Consider the following 23382-nt stretch of genomic DNA (forward strand, 5'->3'; position numbering starts at 1 on the left):
TCTGTGAGGATCCATGAAAGAATTCTTTTCATAAGGGCCTCTCTTACAATACTAGCTGTGCACTTGGGTCATGATTCTGCTTTGTATTTTGTTTCCTAGTCTATCTTTTTCCAGCTACTTCTTGTGGTTTTGGCTATGTATCGAGATCTACTTTTTGTATGAGTTCAGTGTTGTACTCTCTTTTTATTCTTTGTTCCCTCTGATCATTTCCCATGATTATAAATCTAATGGCAGTGTTTATTCTTTTCCTCTTCTTTCTAGCTTGCAAAGAGAAGGTAAACAGAGAAAGAAGACCAGGAAAGCATCTCTGGAACCCCTGAAGATTTTCCAGAGTTAAAAGATAACTATCAACAATCATGCTTTGACCTTTATTATAAAAAGGTATTGATGACTTACAATAAGATCGTTGTATGACAAATTAATTAAAGGCCATTATAAATTTTCCTTTCAACATATGCCTAACCATAACATAGAAAATCTTTGGCAGCTTTCAGTTCCTTACAGAAAAAAAGCACATTATAAACACAGGACCAAATTTACTCTTATTATTCTGTTGGCTTCTGTGGGCTCATGCATGGGTGAATTAGTACCATTGAGTTTGCATGCAGGCTAAACAAAATGTATTTATTACATAATATAAAACTTAAGGCAAATATATTGAAATAAATAAACTGAAATGGAAAACAATGTGATAGCACTACTCTTTAAGCTCTACTCCAATTATTCTTAGCCATGACTCACTAGTTTTCTATTTCCATTACTCTTATTTTCTGGCATTGGCAGTACTTGACACAATTCGATACATTTCTGAAATGAACCCTCTTTGTAAATTGTCCTAGGAAAGAACACTGAGGGGAAGACTGACAGAACATTGCCAGTTACCAGACCTTATAGGAAAGAACAAACACTTCTTGCTTATGTTTTTCTGCATAGTGGTTCTAGGCATTTATTTTTTTATTCTCTTTTTCATGGTAATCTCTAGAGCCCTGCGAATCCACAGATATCGGCATCCATGGATGTGGCTATCCGCAGACCATTTTTTGCTGATCACGGATCAGATGTGGATACAAATTTTGTATCTATGCAGGGCTCTAGTAATCTCCTTCAGCTGTAAAAACCTTCTATCTTTGATTTACTGTATCTAGAGAAAGGATGATCTCTTGTGCTGCTCTATGCCAGAAGTGTATCTTGTAGTGATAGAGTAAAGCAGGAAGGACTAGATTAAAAGGATAAAAAAATTCCTTTGAATTGCCACATGGTCCAAACAGGCTGAAGAAGAGATTCATATGGTTCCAGAGTCTAGCAAATACGTATCAATGACAATATTTAATTGCAATCACAGGTGTAATACAACTAGCTTTGAATTTTGAAAGCCCAGTTCTGTGACAGAGAAAGCATGGGAGCCATGACAGACACAAATAAACACGAGTATATTAGATTTAAGGAGGATTACTGAGGCTCTAGACTGACTTCTCACATGCTTCTGATCTATAAGAACTGAAAACCTTATAAGTGCCTATGGATCTGGATCAGTGATTTGATTACAAATTTTAAATTAAACAGATTTTTTCTTAGATTAAGATTTATTAACTTTCTTCCTGATTATTTGCAGGAGACATTGACAGGAAAATGAGAATCCAGAGATCTGATGACGTTTTATACATCTCTAATTATTAAAAAATATATTAAAGTCCATGTGTTTAAGAGATGAGCAATAATGATAGTGTGCCTGTATTTTTTAAGTGACTTTAATGTTTGTGAAAGATGGTAAATTGACAGCCAGCCTTGTAAATCCAGAACAAACACAGCATAGGCAGTAGCAGTGCAAACTTCCCTAAACTGAAGGGACCACATCCAATGATGAAAAAACCCCAGTTCAGCTTCAACGCTCTTTCAACTGTTGACATCACTGCTCTTTCAGCCCACTACAGTGCCACTTGGTGATGTTTTTTTATATAGATATTTATCCATTAAATGGATGAAGACTACAAATTTATTTCACACAAACCACCAAAAAACTATCAAATGGTAACTTTTAGTCACTGTACAATTGGACCAGATTTTTAGCAGCTACTGTCGTGAAAAATTTTCATCGATACCAGCCCCATAGGCCATCCACTCCCTCATGTTTTGATAGTGTTTTCTGTTGAATGTCTTATGTTTATTTTCATTACTTGCTCCTTTTTAAAAGTAGTGAACCAAATTAAAAATGCCTTTCTAGTCTGCCACTGGGGATCAGCTGTCAGGCCCATACCTTGCTATGGACCAATCTGTTCTCACATCCTTACATACCAATTCTTTTTCAATTAACCTACTAGGACTTGTAAAATTCTACCAGCCGCACATTTATAAAATAAGTAATAGAGCAAGTCATAGCCTGAAAAACCCACTTGACTCATCGCTCTGGGCCATTAGAAATTTTACCCAGAAGACTGAGCTGAGTGAGGCTACACCCTTCCTCTAGATAGTAGGGTGGGAAAAGGGCAGAGCAGCTCAAAGTTCATTCTCTTTTAACAGGAAAATTAGAGGTAGACAGTGATCAAAGTGGCCCAAGGGGAGGATGCTCCTTTTCAGGAGAAGGGAAGGGCTGAAAGAAGAGCAGCTGTAGCTGTTACAGTTTTCACAGGATCAGAAGAGGGAAGGCAGGGAACAAAATGGCTCCTGAACTGCTGCCCCTTTAAGAGGAGGAGAGGAAAAGTGAGGAAGGAAGACCCTAGGTGGAGAGAAGGAGCTGGAAGGCCAATGTCATTTTCAATGCACCTGGATGGAGTAGAGGCAGAAGCATCAGAGGAGCTCTTCAAAAATAGAAGGCATCATTAATTGATTAATGACTGCAATCACTTGCTATCTGGCCTCCCTGACAGGTTGCCCCTGTGTCTAAACAAAAAGCTACTGCTAATATTATGCTGCTCATCTGTCATTCTGACCATGTCACTCCATTTCATTCATTCACTGACTTCCCTTCCTCCACTACATCAAATCCAAGCTTTCTCCACAACTCTGTCCTCATCTGTCTCTTAATGTTGCCCCATCCAGTTCACTCTGCCAATGATGCCAGCTTTGACACCTCATTTACCTGCTTCTCTTATTAATCCATCTGCACTTCTTCTATCATACCCTATGCATGGAGCAGACACTACCTTTTCCTTATTCAAGTTTCTTGAAATGAGCACTTCTACCATGACATCTACAAATAACTGTAAGAGTTACAATATTTGGGATTGTCTATATTCCCTATATTAAAATAAAAAGATTGTGTTATTCAAACTCTCTTGTCAGCACACAGCAAATTGCCACCTTGTCACCTGACCTGTTGGTGTCCCTTTGATGGTTCTCAGAGTACCCAGGACTGAGAGGCACCTTGTTACCCTCTAACTCCAGTGTGAGGGACTCTTGCCTGTGATAATTAGGTGATAGTTCTCTAGCACCACCAGTCTTTGAGCCAGCTCTGGGCCCCTGGAAGCGGCGGGTCTCTGGGTGGAAGAGGCGGGGCTGGGGGGTCAGCCTTCCCCAGCCAGACCATCTGCACTGCCTGGCCTACACCGATCCGGGCTCCGGTGGCGATTTAAAAGAGCCCAGGATTCTGGCCACTGCCACAGTAGTGGTAGCAGCAGCTGGGAGCCCTGGGCCCTTTTAAATCACTGGGCCCCAGGGCAGCTGCTCCTTTTACCCACCTCCCCACACCCCGTCGGCGGCCTTGTTGATAGAGTTCCTACCAGCAGGGCTGCCAATGGAACAGGGGGAGCAAAAGGGGCAGCACTTTAACGTCAGCTGTGTATGGGCCAGTACCAGCAGCCACTTCTTACCGGTACGCCATACCAGCCCGTACCGCCCTCCTTTCACCACTGCACTCAAGCATGTTCTTTCTTTTGGGCTCTGCCCTGTCTTTGCTTTGCAGGTTAACAAGAGGTGCACCCCAGTCCCCAAGACACTTTGAAGTATTCCCCTGTGATATCCAGCCCTCGATACTGGCTACTCACAGAAATTCAGATCCTCTGCCCCAAAGGGGAAGCGTACCCTAGTTTAGCAGTTTTACTTTAAACCACCGCTCCTGTTTAGCACACCGCTCTTTTAGTGAAACAAAAAGTTTACTTAAAAAATAATAGAGATCCCACTAGAAATAAGAAAGTGATGGAAACAAAAGCTTTACAATTGAAAAAAAATAGTAAAATGTGAACTAGGGCCTATCTTTATTAATAGCTACTATAAAGGGTGCGCGGCTGGGGCTCGACCCTCCCTGGGGAGGAGGGGAGCCACACCGGCCTCAACACACGGCATTGGCGGCAGCCTCTGTCTTCCAGGCTGAGCGCCGCTGCACAGTCGCTTGGGCTCCGGCCTTCTGTTATAGAGCGGGGCAAGGAATACAAAGTTATAGAGGCTCAGCCCCTCATGGCGCAGGGTTGAGCAGTCAATAGTTCAGGTAGCTCGGGTCCTTTGGGGGCAGGACCGAGCAGTAGCACAGTCAAAGGGGGCCCAGCCCTTGGTTCGGGCAGGGTACCAACACACAGCTACAAAAGCTCAGACCCCTGTGGTTCAGGGTTGAGCAGTCATCACTAGGCTTGATGGCCTCCTTAGGCCAGGGACAGGGGGATTCTGCACCCTTGGACAGGTGGCAGGGGGAACGCAGGCCCGCCCACTCCACTGCGTTCCAGCCCGGGGCCCTAGTAACGACTATTGCCGCTGACGGTCAGTGGGGTTCCTGACCGCAACACACTGACATGGGTTCCAGCATACCTGCAGTCTGACTGGAGTCAGCTGCCCCCGGGCTACTTCCGATCTCCCCCTCTGGGCCTACCTGACCTGTGGGGTCAGCCTCTGGGAAGTCTAATAGCATGGGCTCCTCCCAGCCAGGCCTGGGTGGTAGGTCCGGCAGTACCTCTGGGAAGTCCGGCCAGGCCTGGTCCGGGGATTCCTCGGGGTAGTAGCAGGGACGAAGTGGCTCCGGCGGCTCCTCGTCATAGCGGGCGCGGGGAAGCTCCGGCAGCTCCTCGTCGTAGCGGGTGCGGGGAAGCTCCAGCCAATCAGAGCAATGGCCCTAGGCCTCAGCAGTTTCCCAGTCACGAGTACCCTCTGGCAGGTCTGCTCCCAACGGCAGCTGGGCTCCAACTGAGGGCTGAGGGCCGGCTTTTATACTTCCGGGTCACTTCCTGACCCTCTGAGGGGCGGGCTTACTTCTCAGTGGCCCCGCCCCCTTAGGTGTCTGACAGGGCTCGACCCTCCCTGGGGAGGAGGGGAGCCACACCACCTCGTTACAGCTACATTTGTATGTAATAAAGTAGGTTTCCCCCAAAATTTCAGTATATTGCAGAGCTGTCTGGCTTCACAGGAACCAGGATCCAATCTTTCATGAAAAACACCCCTGCTCAAGATGTCTCCTCAGTGAATGGCTCCAGAGAGCAACTCCTACATCTGTGTTATACTGAAACAGTCTCCTGTCTTTATGAATAGACAGGGTGATCCCCTGTCTGTTATGTTCTTTTTTACCTCCACATGGTTTTAACTGTTTGCAGTTGTCTTTGATGGTTTTAGGGTGACCAGATGTCCCGATTTTACAGGGACAGTCCCAATATTTGGGGCTTTTTTTTAATATGGGCTCCTATTACATCCCACTCCTTGTCCCGGTTTTTCACACTTGCTATCTGGTCACTCTAGATGGTTTTTCATTGACAGTTCTAGGATAGGGTAAGAGTAGGCAATTGAACCATACATTACATAATTGGCTAGCCAGGGAGACTGGACACCTTTTGAATAGGTCATCACCAAGACATATGATTCCCTGGTGACTACTCTTTCCTCCGTGGGCATAATTTTCAATATAGTTACATTATTCCTTAAATACTGCCTGTACACACATCTCACAATGATTATGAGTACTGCTAAGTTTCAAGTTTTCAACTGAGACGTTACATGTTATCCTTTATGGACAAATACCCTATAAGCAACATATTTGGTGTAGTGAGTTTGACAGGCCTGAGACTAGAGTTGTTTGCAAAGAACAGGGCCTATGTGTCACGTTCGCCATCTCCCATATTCTGTGACTCTATTTTATCTTTTCTTTCTCAAGCAGTAAGCTCTTCAGGGCAGAGAACTTCTTCGTTTGAAAAGTGTTTGATGTACCAAGAGCATTAGCAGAAACAAATTATATTTAGTAACAATAATTTGATTAGGGGAATTGAAGCATTAATTTGAGGCATGATTAATTTATCTGGAGATGCACAATTGATTTATGGGTGGGCAATAAAAATGTACCAATGGAAATTAAATATACATATTATTTGGAGGGTATAGCAGCATAGGTCTAATTTTTCATTTGAAGCCCTATTGTAAGGAACTGAAATATCAGGGTATAGAACAGTTTAAGTGCATTTGTGGTTAATAATAAAGCTTGCTGACAGGTGCTTGTACAGCCTAGCACAGTGGGCTCCTGGTCCACGAGTAGGGCCCCTAGGCACTACAGTAACACAAATGAAAATAACATAATACCCCCCGACCTCAAAAATGAATTCAAAGGTAGTCAATTTGTGCTCGCTGGAGGCTTTTCTTATAGTTGCCCGTGCATATCCGGAAACCAGATGTAAACCTAAGGTCTGTCAATTGTTTCTATCTTGACACATACACAGTGCCTGCTCACTGCCACAGCCTCTGAGCCTGAATTCATTCACTGCCATCAGAAGGGGTTGTAGGTACAACTCTCCGGATGGGTCCGAGTTGCGTTAACACACTACTTTATTCCAGCGAGCCTATTACCATGCTTGGGAGGATGAGGCCCTAGTGGAGTTAACCCCACACCCCACTATGCTGGGGGCTCTCTAGCAGGGGCCACAGGCTATATATGTGCAGCAAGGTGGCCATGATGCCCCCATCCCCTATTGAGGGGCCTGTACAGAATATGTTGGGGGGGGAGGCCTGCTAGGACCAATGCCCTCCCATCTTCCCTCTCTTTGGGGGAAAGACTGAACTCCGCATGCTCAGTGAGGCGCTACCCCTTGAGTGAGGAGCTAGGACGTGGGAGGGGTCCACAACCCCCACAGGAAGGGCAGCAGCGGCCCGCACCAGGAGAGGGGTAGAGGGCCGGCGGGTAACACCTCTCCTCCGCGCAAGGGGGCCTGCATTGCTGCATGCGGCGGCCTTCGCTCCCTGCAGGCCGACGCCTCCCTCCCAGCCCCCACCCGGAGAGCAGCAGCGCCGCCTCCTCCCTCCTCGCCCCAGTGGCTGCAGCGGTTCCACACCGGTCCCCTGGGGCTGGCGAGGAAAGATGGCCGGGCAGGGCAGCAGCAGCGTGGCGCCGCAGAGAGGCAGCGGCCGCGGGGTTGTGGTAAAGGAAAAGCTCCCCCCAGCCCAGGGTGGCGCCAAGGCAGCTGCCCGCAGTCCCCAGACCGCTAGTGGGGGGGGGTCCCTCGCCATTGCCTTCCCGCCACGCACCCCAACTGCCGCCAGGTCTGGGCACCCCCGGTCCCGCCCTTGGCGCCTCCGTCATGTCTCGTATCCCGCCCTTCGTCCTCTGGACACTCTTCCCTCCGCCGCCCCACCTCTCATGACCTTGGGTACTCCTCCTGTTCTCCTGTCCCGTGCTTTGATCACAGTGCCCTCCCCTCCCCATCTACCAGCCAGGCCCCGCACCTTGCCCTCATCGTCAATTCTGCACAGCTTTTGTGCCCTGACCCCCACTGCGCCCCCTCATTCCTCCCCGACCTTCTGCTACCATCTTCCCCTCTGGGTCCCTCTGCTGCTACACCCTGGCCTCGCCCCATCCCCCACATCTTCTCCCCATGGCCTTTGTGCTTTGGCCCTATACCCTGATCTCATTCTGTCCTGGCCCTTGATTCCCCTCTGCTTCCCTGGTCCTTTTACGCTTACCCTCATATTTTCTAAACAGCCTTACTTCCCTGCAGCATGATCAGTGATTTCCCTACACCCCTCTGAATTCCCCACCCCCCAGTTTTGTGAGCTAGTTACATACCAATTTAGTAACTGTTTGGAAATCTGAATTTAAACTGAAATATTAATATACACTTTAAAAGTTTAATACAGTGTATGATAAAATATGTGTATCTGAAAAAGTATAATAGATTTGAAAAGTATGAACATAGACTAGCTTCCTTGCTTCCTTATACAGCTGTTGTTTCTGACAATGTCAGTGCATTCATTTCGGTGATGTTGGCCAGCCTAATAATTTCAAATGATGATTTGTAAGCAAAGTCTAAATGAGCTCTCCCTGACATCTAGTGATGAGCTGGGGCTGCAGGGAAAGGCTTCAGGGCCAGATTATGTTTACATTCACACCTAATCTATCTAGGTATCCAGCAAACAGAGCTGTGTAGTAATGGGTCTGGTTATGGGGGGCTTTGTTCACCTCACTGAATGTGTGGAATGGGAACTTATTGTACCAGGTAAAGGGTCAGCTCCTCCTGTGTCTGATCATGAGGAGTTGGGAGGTTCTGCCTCACGTGGGGGAAGATCCCTAGGCCCGGGTGATCCTAGGTCTACTCCGAGGTCCAGCCCAGGGCCTCTGTGTTAGATCGCAGCTGTCTATAGTGCCTGTCCTGTAACAGCTGCATGACAGCTGATAGAGGTCTACAACTCCCTGGGCTGGGGACTTTCCCATGGCCAGCTCCAAACACCTTCTTTATCCTCACCACAGACCTTCACGGGTTCTGGTGTCTGATAAACACTTGTCCTCCTCAAGTCCTCAGCAGTACACGCTCACGGCGCTCTCAGCTTGAATTGCCGACAGAGCTCACTGGGGGAACACGCCTCCTCTGTCCTCCTGACTGGAGTTGAGCTCCTTTTTGTGAACCAGGTGCCCTGATTAGCCTGCCTTGATGATTGCTGCAGGTGTTCTAATTAAAGTAGCTATCTCTTTACTGCCTTCTAGAAAGATTCTTAATTGGCTTCCAGGTGCCTTGAGCGTCTTAGAAGCAGCCTGAATGAGCAACTGCCAGCGTTGGTTACCCCAGGGTACTAGCACCACGTTTGAGCACCTGCAGGAATGCTAGGGAAAATTCCTGTTCTCAGTACCAACTGGTCAGCCATCAGGCCTTGGAGGAACCGCAGTGACCTATCCAAAATAGGTATCAGCAAACAGAAGCTGGACTATGTACTGTTCCAAGTGATAGATTTTGCCTGGGGCTGAGTTACCAAACAACACTTGAATGTGGGGGAATGGGGGATGAAATGTGTTCACCTTGCCCAAATTGTATGAGTAAAGGGCAGTAGAACTGTACTTAGCCTGTGATGATTTGAAGCATTGAAGAAGAGCAGGGAATGGATCCTGTCCCTCTCCACTGTTTAAAGACAGAGCTGATTAGGCTCCAAGATAGTCTGTTAATGTTAAGTGACCACTGCAGCTGAAGATCACTGACAATTCAGGTCTAAGTGCTTTAGAAATAACTGTTGTGGGACAGTGTTCCTGTGGGGAACAGTGTACAAGCATATTGTGTAGAGAGACAGCCCAGACCCCCGGAGCACTAGCAGTGAGCGAGGTTCCCGCACAGGAGAGAAGCTCAGCTGAAATCATTGTAGAAAAGCTAGTTTGGTGGAACCTCAGAGAGACCAACTTGCAGAGGTCACAGTGGCAGGTGGCACAGAAGGTGACTGTGCCAGGGCCATTGGCAACAGCTCCTGGTGGATGAAACCGGTGGCACAACAAACAGATGTTGGCCAGAGCGAACAGTGAGCAGATGGAGGAACAAGCAAGGTGCCTTCTTGTCCCCCACCTGGAAGGTCCCCCATACGTGTACTCACGTGAAAGCACCTTTGAACTCTGAGTCTCCACTGACCAAGGACAACACTCGGTAAGCAGTGGAGTGCGGTGGAGGGAAAAGTGAGGGGCATGTTAAAATAACATTTGTTTGTTGGACTATATTTTAGTCACTTTGCTCCAGAATGCTAGATTTGTGACTGGGAATGGAAACTTAATAAATATGTTTCCTAGTAGGCCAATGATTTTTAAAATGCATTATTTGCCAAGGTTGTTATCTCACATTGTTGCTATCTTGGAGGTCATTATGTTGGGGAGTTTCTGTACTAAACATTTTTATTATTATAATTAATTTTTACATAAGAATGGTCATTTACTGGGTCAGACCAATGGTCCATATAGCCCAGTACCTGTCTTTACAACAGTGGTCAAGGCCAGGTGCTTCAGAGGGAATGAACAGAACAGGTAATCATCAAGTGACCATCCCCTGTTGCCCATTCCCAGCTTCTGGCAAACAGGCTAGGGACACTCAGAGCATGGTGTTGCATCCTTCCCCATCCTGGCTAATAGCCACAGATGGACCTGTTCTCCAGGAATTTATCTAGTTCTTTTTATAATTCCTGTTATAGTTTTGGTCTTCACAGCATCCCCTGGCAAAGAGTTCCTGGGTTGACTTTATATTGTGTGAAGAAGTACTTCCTTTTGTTTTTTAAAACCTGCTGCCTATTAATTTCATTGGGTGACTGCTAGTTCTTGTGTTATGTGAAGGATTAAATAAAATTTCCTTATTCACTTTCTTCGCACCAGTCAAGATTTTGTAGACCTCTATCATATCCCCATTAGTCATCTCTTTTCTAAGCTGAAAATTCCCAGTCATTTTAATCTCTCCTCCTGTTTCATACCCCTGATCATTTTAGTTGCCCATCTCTGTACCTTTTCCAATTCCAATATATATTTTTTTAGGATGGGTGACCAGATCTGCACACACTATCAAGGTGTGACATACCATGGATTTATATAGAGGCAATATGATATTTTCTGTCTTATATTAATCCTTTTCTTATGATTCCCAACATTGTTTGCTTTTGTGACCCGCTGCACATTGAGTGGATGTTTTCAAGAAACTATCCATTAACTCCAACATGGTTTAGGTGGAACTTTTTGTGACTTGCCAAACTGTCAGGGTGTTTAAACCTGAAATAATTGAGTGTGAATGTTTCTGGAGACCTACCGAGAACTATCCATCAAATGGTCTAGACTCCAAAGATCTGGACTCCATGAGTGTTAAGGAAACTTCCTATGCTAATTCATGATGCCATCATTTTCTGTATGTAAAAGCGGCTATTGAGATTGCTTAAATTGGAGCATTGTTTCCAATGTGCATTACTTTGCATTTATCAACACTGAATTTCATCTGCCATTTTGTTTGCCCAGTCACCCAGTTTTGTGAGATCCCTTTGTAGCTTCTTCACGTCTGCCTGGGACTTAACTATTCTTGAATAGTTTTGTATCATCTGCAAATTTTGCCACCTCACTGTTTACCCATTTTTCCAGATAAATATGTTGAACAGTACTGGTCCCAGTACTGACCCCTCAAGGATACCACTATTTATCTCTCTCCATTCTGAAAACTGATAATTTATTCCTACCCTTTGTTTCTGATCTTTTAACCAGTTACTGATCCATGAGAAGACTTCCCTCTTATCCCATGATGGCTTACTTTTCAAAAGTCAATTTAAATTAATTTTTTTTTAATTTATATATTTTTTTAGAAATCTAGACCTGTTATGCGTTTTGGTTTAACTTGCATTATTCTTATGTTAAATTTGCACCATCCTAACAAAACATTTACTTTATTCATATCTCTTTTATATATCTCATTGGTCCTGACACCCCCCCTGTAAATTCAAACACCCCCCCTAATTTCAACTCCTGGGGAAACCACTGACCGTGATCCCTCATCTCCTCCCTTCTGCCCTGTTTCTGGTCCCAGTTTTGTTCACTCAGCCCTTCTACATCTCAATACTCCGGCTTTGCCCTGATGTCTCCTTCCCGGCTGCTTCCCCCAACTTGTACTACTTACTCCCATCTGCTCTGCTGTGCCTTATGCCAACAGTTCTGTGATTCATCCTCCACCATTTCCTCTTGCCCCCTCACCCCTGCTCCATTGACCCAGTCCTGTGTTGTGTCTTTGTATCTCTGAACCTACTTTGCTGCACACCATATTCCACTCTTTTCACCCCTCCCTGTATGGAGTATTTGTGAGTGGGTGGCTGCTCCAGAGAAGTCTTGGCAGCTCATCAGGAGCTGGGGAAGTTTGATTTCGTGTCCGTGCCCTCTGGCTGCAGCAGTTATGATGTATGTGTGCCCTTAGTGTGCTGGAAGCAAGCTGAGCAGTGACTAGCAAAATTGCCAAACATTACGGGACTACTGATTTTTAGATGGAAACATGGAATTATCTTGGTTTGTGGATTCAATTGTCAATTGCATTTGCTGTAGAAACAGCCTAGTGATAAAAACGCACTGTTGGGTTGTTCTTATTTTTCATCTTCTGTGCACAGAAGGTGGTAGTGAACTGCATAAACTATTTGTTTTAGAAAGCACCATGAATATCTATGGGCTTTATAAGTTATGATAATAGTAAATGAATAAGATAAGTTTCCAAAAGTGAAAAATGTGTATTTCTTTGGGCCTATCCACACTGTAAAAAATGCACTGAAATACTTTTATTTTACAGTGTACTTGTGATCAATCAATGTTTTAACCAAGTGCCAGAACAAGATTGGAGACTATTAGCCATGATTCAACTAAAACTTTGGACAAGTCCTGTGTACACCACAAAACTATGGTGGGGCTACTCTATAATAAGTGTGTCCCCTGACAAGTGTTTTTACAGTTTAGAGCTAGGCCCTTGGTGTACTTAAATTAAACTTATGTTGGTCATTTAGACGGTAATCTCTGTAATAAATGCTATTACAAAGCTGATGACTTTGTTAGCGCTGGAGCAAAGTGGAGACATTTCAAAGGAGATGGGCTTTGTAATGACTTCATTTCTTCTGTTCCATACACACATGAAAACAAAAAAAGAATCGTAATGCAACAGCATGATTGTGAATTTAAATTTATGAAAGACAGAAAATGTTATGGTTCTCACATTCATCTTGCCCGATCACATGAATTTACGTGGAAACAGAATTGGTTCCTTAATACATACATAAATTAAAATTACTTACTGTGTATGAACAATGTTCTCATATAGTCCACATTTAAAAGAGAACCCCACTTTTTAAAACAAAATTACCATTTTTCCATTCCCTTGTGAAAGTTCTTTCAGTCCAGTGTATTTCAGTAGATGGGGATTATAAGGTATTTCCCAATTTTGACCCCGGATGTTTTGACTGATAGCTTTCAAATATTGCTGTATGTGTTTCTATTTTCAATCATTTATTTCTCCACCAATTTTTTTCCAATTTGGCACAGCATTTGTTCCTAATATGAATTCTCTAAACACATTGATAGGTTTGTTAGACCTTCTGCAACTGTGTTATTGTGAACAGGATTTGGCCCCAATGAAAAACCTTAAAGTTTTGAGGATGTATGTAATCCCTTCTTCCCGTGAAAATGTGGAATGATATTGAGTAACTTTTTTTAATGACAGATCCAAGCCCATTACAGTCAGTCCAAAAACTCCTGTTGACTCCAGTGGTCTTTGGGTCATGCCCTTTATTTTCAGTTTTTAAATATTAATTGCAAGCAAATGATGATTTTGAGCCAGGCACAGTTCTCTAGGAAGTTGATGTTTTTGCTGCAGCTAAGTAGACGTAAAGTAATGATATATTTTTTTTTTTTTAATGACCAGATTCAAGCCCGTTGCAGTCAGTGCAAAAGCTCCCATTGACTCCAATGATCTTAGGGTCACAAGAACATAAGAACATAAGAATGGCCGTACCGGGTCAGACAAAAGGTCCGTCTAGCCCAGTATCTGTCCACCGACAGTGGCCAATGCCAAGTGACCCAGAGGGAGTGAAGCTAACAGCCAATGATCAAGTGATCTCTCTCCTGCCATCCATCTCCACCCTCTGATGAACAGAGGCTAGGGACACCATTCTTCACCCTTCCTGGCTAATAGCCATTTATGGACTTAGCCACCATGAATTTATCCAGTTCCCTTTTAAACATTGTTATAGTCCCAGCCTTCACAACCTCCTGCAGGTAAGGAGTTCCACAAGTTGACTGTGTGCTGTGTGAAGAAGAACTTTCCTTTTATTTGTTTTAAACCTGCTACCTATTAATTTCATTTGGTGACCCCTAGTTCTTGTATTGATGGGAATAAGTAAATAACTTTTCCTTATCCACTTTCTCCACATCACTCATGATTTTATATACCTCTATCATATCCCCCTTAGTCTCCTCTTTTCCAAGCTGAAGAGGCCTAGCCTCTTTAATCTTTCCTCGTAGGGACCCTCTCCAAACCCCTAATCATTTTAGTTGCCCTTTTCTGAACCTTTTCTCGAGTGCTAGAATATCTTTTTTGAGGTGAGGAGACCACATCTGTACACAGTATTCGAGATGTGGGCGTACCATGGATTTATATAAGGGCAATAATATATTCTCAGTCTTATTCTCTATCCCCTTTTTAATGATTCCTAAATCCTGTTTGCTTTTTTGACCACCTCTGCACACTGCGTGGACATCTTCAGAGAACTATCCATGATGACGCAAGATCTTTTTCCTGACTCATTGTAGCTAAATTAGCCCCATCATATTGTATGTATAGTTGGGGTTTATTTTTTCCAATGTGCATTACTTTACATTATCCAACATTAAATTTCATTTGCCATTTTGTTGCCCAATCACTTAGTTTTGTGAGATCTTTTTGAAGTTCTTCACAATCTGCTTTGGGTCTTAACTATCTTTGAGTAGTTTAGTATCATCTGCAAACTTTGCCACCTCACTGTTTACCCCTTTCTCCAGATCATTTATGAATAAATTGAATAGGATTGGTCCTAGGACTGACCCTTGGGGAACACCACTAGTTACCCCTCTCCATTCTGAGAATTTACCATTAATTCCTACCCTTTGTTCCTGTCTTTAACCAGTTCTCAGTCCATGAAAGGACCTTCCCTTTTTATCCATGACAGCTTAATTTATGTAAGAGCCTTTGGTGAGGGACCTTGTCAAAAGGCTTTCTGGAAATCTAAGTACACTATGTCCACTGGATCTCCCCCTTGTCCACATTTGTTGACCCCTTCAAAGAACTCTAATAGATTAGTAAGACACGATTTCCCTTTACAGAAACCATGTTGACTATTGCTCAACAGTTTTGTTTTTTCTATGTGTCTGACAATTTTATTCTTAATTATTGTTTCGGACTAATTTGCCCGGTACTGACGTTAAGACTTACCAGTCTGTAATTGCCTGGGATCACCTCTAGAGCCCTTTTTAAATATTGGCGTTACATTAGCTAACTTCCAGTCATTGGGTACTGAAGCCCGATTTAAAAGGACAGGTTTAAAACCTTAGTTAATAGTTCCGCAACTTCACATTTGAGTCTTTCAGAACTCTTGGGTGAATGCCATCTGGTCCCAGTGACTTGTTAATGTTGAGTTTATCAATTAATTTCCAAACCTCCTCTAGTGACACTTCAATCTGTGACAGTTCCTCAGATTTGTCACCTACAAAAGCGGCTCAGGTTTGGGAATCTCCTAACATCCTCAGCCGTGAAGACTGAAGCAAAGAATCCATTTAGTTTCTCTGCACAATGACTTTATCATCTTTAAGCGCTCCTTTTGTATTTCAATCGTATCAAGGGCCCCACTGGTTGGTTTTAGCAGGCTTCCTGCTTCTGATGTACTTAAAAAACATTTTGTTATTACTTTGGAGTTTTTGGCTAGCCGTTCTTCAAACTCCTCTTTGCTTCTTTTCTTATTACACTCTTGCACTTAAGTTGGCAGTGTTTATGCTCCTTTCTATTTGCCTCACTAGGATTTGACTTCCACTTTTTAAAGGAAATCTTTTTATCTCTCACTGCTTCTTTTACATGGTTGCTAAGCCACGGTGGTTCTTTTTTAGTTCTTTGACTGTGTTTCTTAATTTGGGGTATACATTGAAGTTGGGCCTCTATTATGGTATCTTTAAAAAGCGCCCATGCAGCTTGCAGGGATTTCACTTTAGTCACTGTACCTTTTAACTTTTGTTTAACTAACCCCCTCCTTTTTGTATAGTTCCCCCTTTTGAAATTAAATGCCACAGTGTTGGGCTGTTGTGATGTTCTTCCCAACACAGGGATGTTGAATGCTATTGTATTATGGTCACTATTTCCATGCGGTCCTGCTATAGTTACCGCTTGGACCAGCTCCTGCGCTCCACTCAGGATTAAATCTAGAGTTGCCTCTCCCCTTGTGGGTTCCCGTACCAGCTGCTCCATGAAGCAGTCATTTAAAGTATTTTCAGTTTTTAAATATCAATTGCAAGCAAATGATGATTTTGAGTCAGGCACAGTTCTCTAGGAAGTTGATGTTTTTGCTGCAGCTAAGGTCTGGTCTACTTGGGGGGTGGAGGGGTTGTCGATGTAAGATACGCAACTTCAGCTACGGGAATACTGTAGCTGAAGTCGAAGTATCTTATTCCAACTTGCCTCCTGTCCTTGGCTTGTGGGATTGACGGCCGCAGCTCCCCTGCCGACTCCGCTGCAGCCGCTCGCTCTGGTGGAGTTCCGGAGTCGACGCGGAGTGCGTTCGGGGATAGATATATTGCGTCTAGATGAGACGCAATATATTGATCCCCAATAAATCGTTCGCTACTCACCAATACAGTGGGTAGTCTGGACATACCCTTAGTAGATGTAAAGTAACCATTCTTAGACAAATAATATTTCTTCAAGGTGTAGTTTAGCATCACCAGACTGGTGCCAGAGATAAATATAGCAATCTATGAAAGTAGAATCCTCATAAAGATGCTAATGTAATAGAATAGGTCAGCAATCAACACATTTTGATATGCAAATTATTTGTGAAGGATTTACTATTCTTTATTGTAGTAGGTGAATCTGCTTGCAGTAGTTAGTTTTTACACTTTAGCAGAGGATTCTATATAGCAGAAATGTACACTGTACCCCACAAAACCAGTTCTCTAACTATTTGTTCAACCTTCTTGTTGATATTCATGTGTTTGAACAATACAAAACTCCCTCGGGAATTCTGCACCACTGCACATGTGCAGACTTGATGTCCCCCTGCAGATTTCTTTGCTTCCCTGCAGAAAAATGACTTCTTGATGGGGGAGTAAAGGGAAGCCACAAGAGCGATGTTTCGGGTTCCCAGGGCAGCCAGCAGAGAAAGAAATCGCTGTGGGGCAGAAGGCGGGACTGGGTAAGACCTGGCTGGTGGCTCCAGTCCTGTGCCGGGCTCAGCGGCTAGTCTCGGCTGAACTGGCGGGGGACGAGACTTCCTCTTGCCTTGCACAGCAGCCAGGGCCGAGTCTGATCCACCCCCAGATTTCTCTCTCGCCTGCAGGAAGCTCTACAAACTCCCGCCCCCCCATAACACACTTCCTGCACCCATTGCTCCTCAGCTGCAGGAGGAGGGATTCCTATTCAGGGAGCTGCTCCCGCATCTGCCCAACCCCCATGCATCTAGACCCCCTCATACCCAGATGCTCCTGCTGAGCATCACCCTCCCTGTAATCAGACCCATCCCTGATGAGCCCCATTCCCACTGAATTTGGACCACCCCGATGAGCCATGCATACCTGGATCCCACCCCTCCAAGCCCCAACCAGCTACACCTGGATCCCTGTCCCACTCCCCCCGACATCTGAACTCTCCACTGAGACCCCCACACCCAGAACCCTCTGCTGAGCTCTATCCCCCTCCCTCATTGAGCCCCAACCACCTTCACCTTGACCCTGCTGCAGATTCCCATTACCTTTGCACCCGTAACCCTCCCAACAGGCCCATGTGCATCCAGATCCCCCCAGCACCCGGATCCCCCACTGAGCCACCCGCACTCAGATTGCCCCACACAGAACCCTCTCAACCCACACCTGGATCCCCCCACATTAAGCCCCTCCAGACTTGGCTCCTGCCTTGCTGAGCCTGCTTGCTCACACAGAGGGGCAGGGCCCAAGGCTGTTTCTGGGCCAGGCTGTATCCTTGCGCTTTGTCAGGTTGGGTGCTGCCTCATTGCTGAGTCCATGTCCTGGGGAGGGAGCCGCACAGTGATCTCCCCACCTCTGTGGAGCCCAGTGGCCTGCGCTCCCCAATGCCATGCTGGAGCCTCCACATTTATTTAACAATAAAATTTGCTGAATTTTTCAGAATTTTAAAATATTGTGTGTAGAATTTTAAATGTTTTGGTGTAGAATATACATTTTTTGATGCAGAATGCCCTCAGGAATAAATACAAGGAATAAAGACAAGATATTTATGAGTACATATGACTGCACAGACAATTAAGAAACCCGTGAGGTGGCACTCTTTCCTCAAAGTCAGTATTGAAACAAAGCTCTAGTATAGTTGCAAGAAGTTAGAGGTGCTGTCTTTACTATGGGACTGTTGTAAAGCTTGCTGAACCATTTCCATTACAATCCCTCCTTTTTACATCTTTAGAGCTTTCTGAAACATGACCTTTTGAACTGATATTTGTTCTGCTTGATTTCTGCCTGACATCTATAAACTTTTTGATTTCTGAGATTCTAGTATTACTCCAGTTCCTGGTTTTACAGGCAGATGAATATGAAAAACAGTACTAATATGCATTGTAAAAATTCTTTAGAACATTAATCTTTTTTCTGTAAATATGTGGCATATACAGAATATCTGATGGTTAGTTTGAATGTTTTCTAGGCGCTCATTTCGGATGATCTGCGTAAACCATTCATGGATTCACAGTCATGCGTAGTGCAATCCTCTGAGACTTATGCAAATAAAATTAGGGAAAGACCACAGCATTTTTGTGACAGGTTGCTTTTTTTTTTTTTTTTTTAAAGAATGGTTACTTTTAGGGGTGTTTAGAGAATTAGCTTGATAGAAGTAGACGTAATGCACCCATGATTAATGGGCACAGGTGAAGTGGTAAATTATCATCATGTATTTTTGATTACATGACCCTGGAGTTAATCACATGGATATCACCATATATGGGAAGGGGATGTGCATAAGGCCAGTACAGCTAATAGTAGTTGCTAATAATACTGTCAAATCCAATGTAAAAGGACATAGTCTAACATTAAGAATATGATAACAACTTTTTATATACCAAATACAATGAAATGTTCTAATTGTATTAACCTAATTTGCAGATTTCAGACGATTTGCCAGGCTACAGTTTGGATTTATTCACATATCCACAGCACTACTATGGAGACCTGGAATATGTGCTCATACCTCATGGTATTATTGTTGACAGGTAAGAGTGCTTTGAATAGTACTATATAAGTATTTAACAGTGTTTTGTATACTTGTTATATAGACATAATTGGAGACTCACAAACAATTTCTACATAAAATTACATACAAAAAAACTACTCTCAAAGAATATTATGTAGGTTTCAAAGGAAAGCACTTGAAATTTGGGAAATGCCAGATTTACAGTAACCCGTTCAGTCTTAATACTGCCACCTTATGTGTCCATCCCGCTTACTGAATGAGGCAGGAGTCTTGTGGGGAAGACTGTATCTGATCAAGTAATTAAAGTCTGTCATAATCCATATGCACAAGAGAGCAGAATTATAGCTGACATTTCCTAACCTTTGAGCGCTTAATTTGCAATCTAAATACGTTTTTAAATTTAATTTACCAGGGTTTTTTAAAAGGAAAAAGGTAAAACCAGTTTCTATTACATATAAGTGTAACAGCCCCCATTATGCATCATCAACAGGGGTTGAAACCTGAACTTTCATTGTTGTAGCACAGACTTCTGCCACATGACCTACAGGACTGTTAGCTCATAGCAAGAGAAGGTTGTTATCCCAGGCTTGGGGATGGGCCAAGTGCTGGGTCTGAAGAACTGTTGGAGGAAGTCTGTCTCCACTCTCTTCCCTCCACTACAGCAGCTCCCATCTGTTCACAGTGCTGTGTCTACTGTTGCTGCTCTTGCTTTTGCACTGGTGGCAACTCTGCTCTGTAGAGTATTCATGTTTAGTTATTATTTTGATATGCTGCCAAAAATTTTCTGCAGTGCTTACTTTACAGAAGGGAAATGCTGACTTATATCTCAATAAACCTGAATGGAATTACATGGAAAAAGAAAAGACACCTCTTTGCTTGAGAACTTTCTCCCTACCCCATTTGAAAGGCCTGCTGCAAACAATGGAGGAGTTGGAGCTTCTTAAAAGAATCATAGAATATCAGGGTTGGAAGGGACCTTAGGAGATCATCTAGTCCAACCCCCTGCTCAAAGCAGGACTAATCCCCAAACAAATTTTTGCCCCATATCCCTAAATGGCCCTCTCAAGGATTGAGCTCATAAGCCTGGGTTCAGCAAGCCAATGCTCAAACCACTAAGCTATCTCTCTCTCCCTAAGAAGGTTGAAAGAATCTATCATAATGGAAAATGTTAGGAAACATAAATATAATGGCCACTACAAGCTCCCCCGTAAGAACACCCAACTACTCAAAGCTATGTCTGCATTGGAGTTGTCAGCTGTTTATGAAAACAGGTGTCAGTTATAGCTCTCCTTCATTCTCTGTTCCTCCAGTCAGTGTAGAAGTCCGTTGTTCCTTTATTGTGATTAGAGTCAGTTGACTAGAACAGGAGTACTTGTGGCACATTAGAGACTAACAGATTTATCTGAGCATAAGCTTTCGTGGGCTACAGGCCACTTCATCAGATGCATAGAATGGAACACACAGTAAGAAGATATATATACATATAGAGAACATGGAAAGATGGAAGTTGCCATACCAACTCTAAGAGGCTAATTAATTTAGAGGAGCTGTTATCAGCAGGAGAAAAAAAACCTTTGTAGTGATAATTAAGATGGCCCATTTCAGACAGTTGACAAAAAGGTGTAAGGATACTTAACATGGGGAAATAGATTCAATTTGTGTAATGACCCAGCCACTCCCAGTCTCTATTCAAACCCAAGTTAATGGTATCTAGTTTGCATATTAATTCAAGTTCAGCAGTTTCTCGTTGGAGTCTGTTTTTGAAGCTTTTCTGTTGCAAAATTGCTACCTTCAAGTCTGTTACTGAGTGACCAGATAGGTTGACATGTTCTCCTACTGGTTTTTGAATGTTATGATTCCTGATGTCAGATTTGTGTCCATTTATTCTTTTGCATAGAGACTGTTCAATTTGGCCAATGTACATGGCAGAGGGGCATTGCTGGGCACATGATGGCATATATCACATTGGTAGATGTGCAGGTGAACAACCCTGTTGGCGTGGCTGATGTGATTAAGTCCTATGATGGTGTCACTTGAATAGATATGTGGACAGAGTTGACATCGGGCTTTGTTGCAAGGATAGGTTCCTGGGTTAGTGTTTTTGTTGTGTGGTGTGTGGTCTCATAGAGTTGGTATGGCAACTTCCACCTTTTCATGTTCTCTGTATGTATATATATGTTCCATTCTGTGCATCTGATAAAGTGAGCTACAGTGTAGCTGTAGCCCATGAAAGCTGATGCTCAAATAAATGTGTTAGTTTCTAAAGTGCCACAAGTATTCCTGTTCTTTTTGCAGATATAGGCTAACATGGCTGCTGCTCTGAAACCAGTCAGCTAACACCATATGCTCAACCTTCCTTCTAACTAGGATATAACTGTAAATTTGGTTTAAATTGTCGAACTCTGTTGTCTCTCTCCACACCAGCAAGACAAACCTGGGGCTAGAGCAAGGAACAGGAGTGAATTTACTTTGAGTTTCATTGTCAAATATATGGCTGAAACTCATCGTGTAGAGAGAGATCAAAACTGCAGAAAATCCTTGTAATGAGAATACAACTAAATTTTGTCCATATTTTATATATAAGCTGAGGCTTAATAAGTTCCTGTCTGCACTAGAGTTTAAACTCTTTCAAAATATTTTAGTAAAGTAATCTATATAGTTATGATTTGTGAAATACTTTAACATAATTCATTCCTTTCCACTCTGATCAGTTAAATTATGTTAGCACCCTGCCAGTAAAAATGAAGGTTAAGCATTTTTTCCTTAAATAGTTGGAATTCTAGTGTAGGGGAAGGCTCAGGGACAAAATGTCAGGGTCTTTTCAAGTTGAAATAATACATGATGCAAAGTATATAATCTTGGACACTAAAGCTGGGGGACAAGGAGATATTTAAAGGATTATTCAGCATTTGTTTCTGTTTCTGTCAACATGCTTGAAATGTAAAAGTGGCCTAAAGCCACCCATTTCTTTACCAGATTATCAAAATGTTTTGAGTATCTAGCCTAAAAAGTTGTGAAAAGTAGCTTTATGTCCACTCAATTACACAAAACAACAAAAATCCTCTAAGAAGTTAAAAAAAAAATAAAGACGGGAAAGGAGGGGGTGTAATTTATAAACAGAGAGCTAGAAAAATAATATGGGTAGATACAGGTCACTAAGTGTCTTCCCTCACTCTCTCTGTGAAAGACTTTCCCATTATTTCAGACTTTTCTTTAGAGGAGGTAATGCTGAAGACGACGGAGAAAAATGCAATTATCTCACTATTTTTACATAAACAAAAGAGGAACTTAAATGTATTTGGGGTCAGACTAGATGATATAATAGTCCCTTCATACCTTAAAATCTATGAATATTCACTCTTTTGATCTATTTTTGGTATATAGAATTTATTCTTTCCATTGCATAGATATGAAACTGAAAGAAACTTTGACCTTTTTAAATTGTAGCTATGGTAATTTATTGTTGGCAACAGAAATAAGAAAAATGAAAAGAAATATTGTCCTCTTCGGAGTATATTCTTCCCTTACACATGCTGTGCACATACAGTAATTTCCAATGATGTTTTTTTGTATATATGTAGAGAAAAACGGACTCCTATGTCACTGTGGACCAGCACAGAGCAGTTTATAGCACAAATGTGGTAGTGAAATCCATATGGTAAATCACAGAATCATAATAAATTGCATTTGGCCTACACCTCTGATTTTCTCATCTGCACTCTGGCCACTAGTTCATCTTTATTGGGACTACACTATAATACCAAGTAGCTACTGTTTTTATAAGCCACCTGAAAAAATTGCTTTTCTTCATCTCGACCAAGTGTAGCATTTTTTCCTTAAAATTGCACTGGGCTGAGGTACAGGATGGCACTCTTGAATCTTGGATCAGTACAGATTTCAGGTCTGCTATTTCACAAAGCATCTTTGCTAGAGGCTAGACATGGAGGGCTCGTTTTAAAAAATAACGAATGATTTTTGAGTGTTTGACCATTTGAGACACCCTAAAGAGGCCTGAAAATTTCAGAAATGCTGAATCACCTGCCCTCTGAAAATTGGACCCATTTAAGATATTTTCAGATGGGCTTACCAAAATATAAGGCACCCAAACTCACTATCAGAGGGGTAGCCGTGTTAGTCTGGATCTGTAAAAGCAGCAGAGAATCCTGTGGCACCTTATAGACTAACAGATATTTTGGAGCGTGAGCTTTCGTGGGTGAATACCCACTTCGTCAGACGCAGGTAGTGGAAATTTCCAGGGGCAGGTATATATATGCTAGCAAGCAAGCTAGAGATA

At 43.1% G+C, this 23382-nt stretch overlaps 1 protein-coding gene across 1 annotated transcript in view; it reads left to right on the forward strand.

Annotated features, from left to right (window-relative positions):
- The first annotated feature begins 7234 nt into the window (after positions 1-7234).
- Positions 7235-23382, forward strand: part of PRTFDC1 (phosphoribosyl transferase domain containing 1) — a 67755-nt gene continuing 51607 nt past the window's right edge. The window contains exons 1-2 of the mRNA XM_075062280.1: positions 7235-7315; positions 19001-19107. Coding sequence (XP_074918381.1) covers positions 7256-7315; positions 19001-19107 — 167 coding nt within the window. The 5' untranslated portion in view covers positions 7235-7255. The remainder of the gene's footprint in view (positions 7316-19000; positions 19108-23382) is intronic.

The sequence above is a fragment of the Chelonoidis abingdonii genome, chromosome 2, assembly GCF_003597395.2.
Source record: "Chelonoidis abingdonii isolate Lonesome George chromosome 2, CheloAbing_2.0, whole genome shotgun sequence".
Lineage (NCBI taxonomy): Eukaryota > Metazoa > Chordata > Testudines > Testudinidae > Chelonoidis > Chelonoidis abingdonii.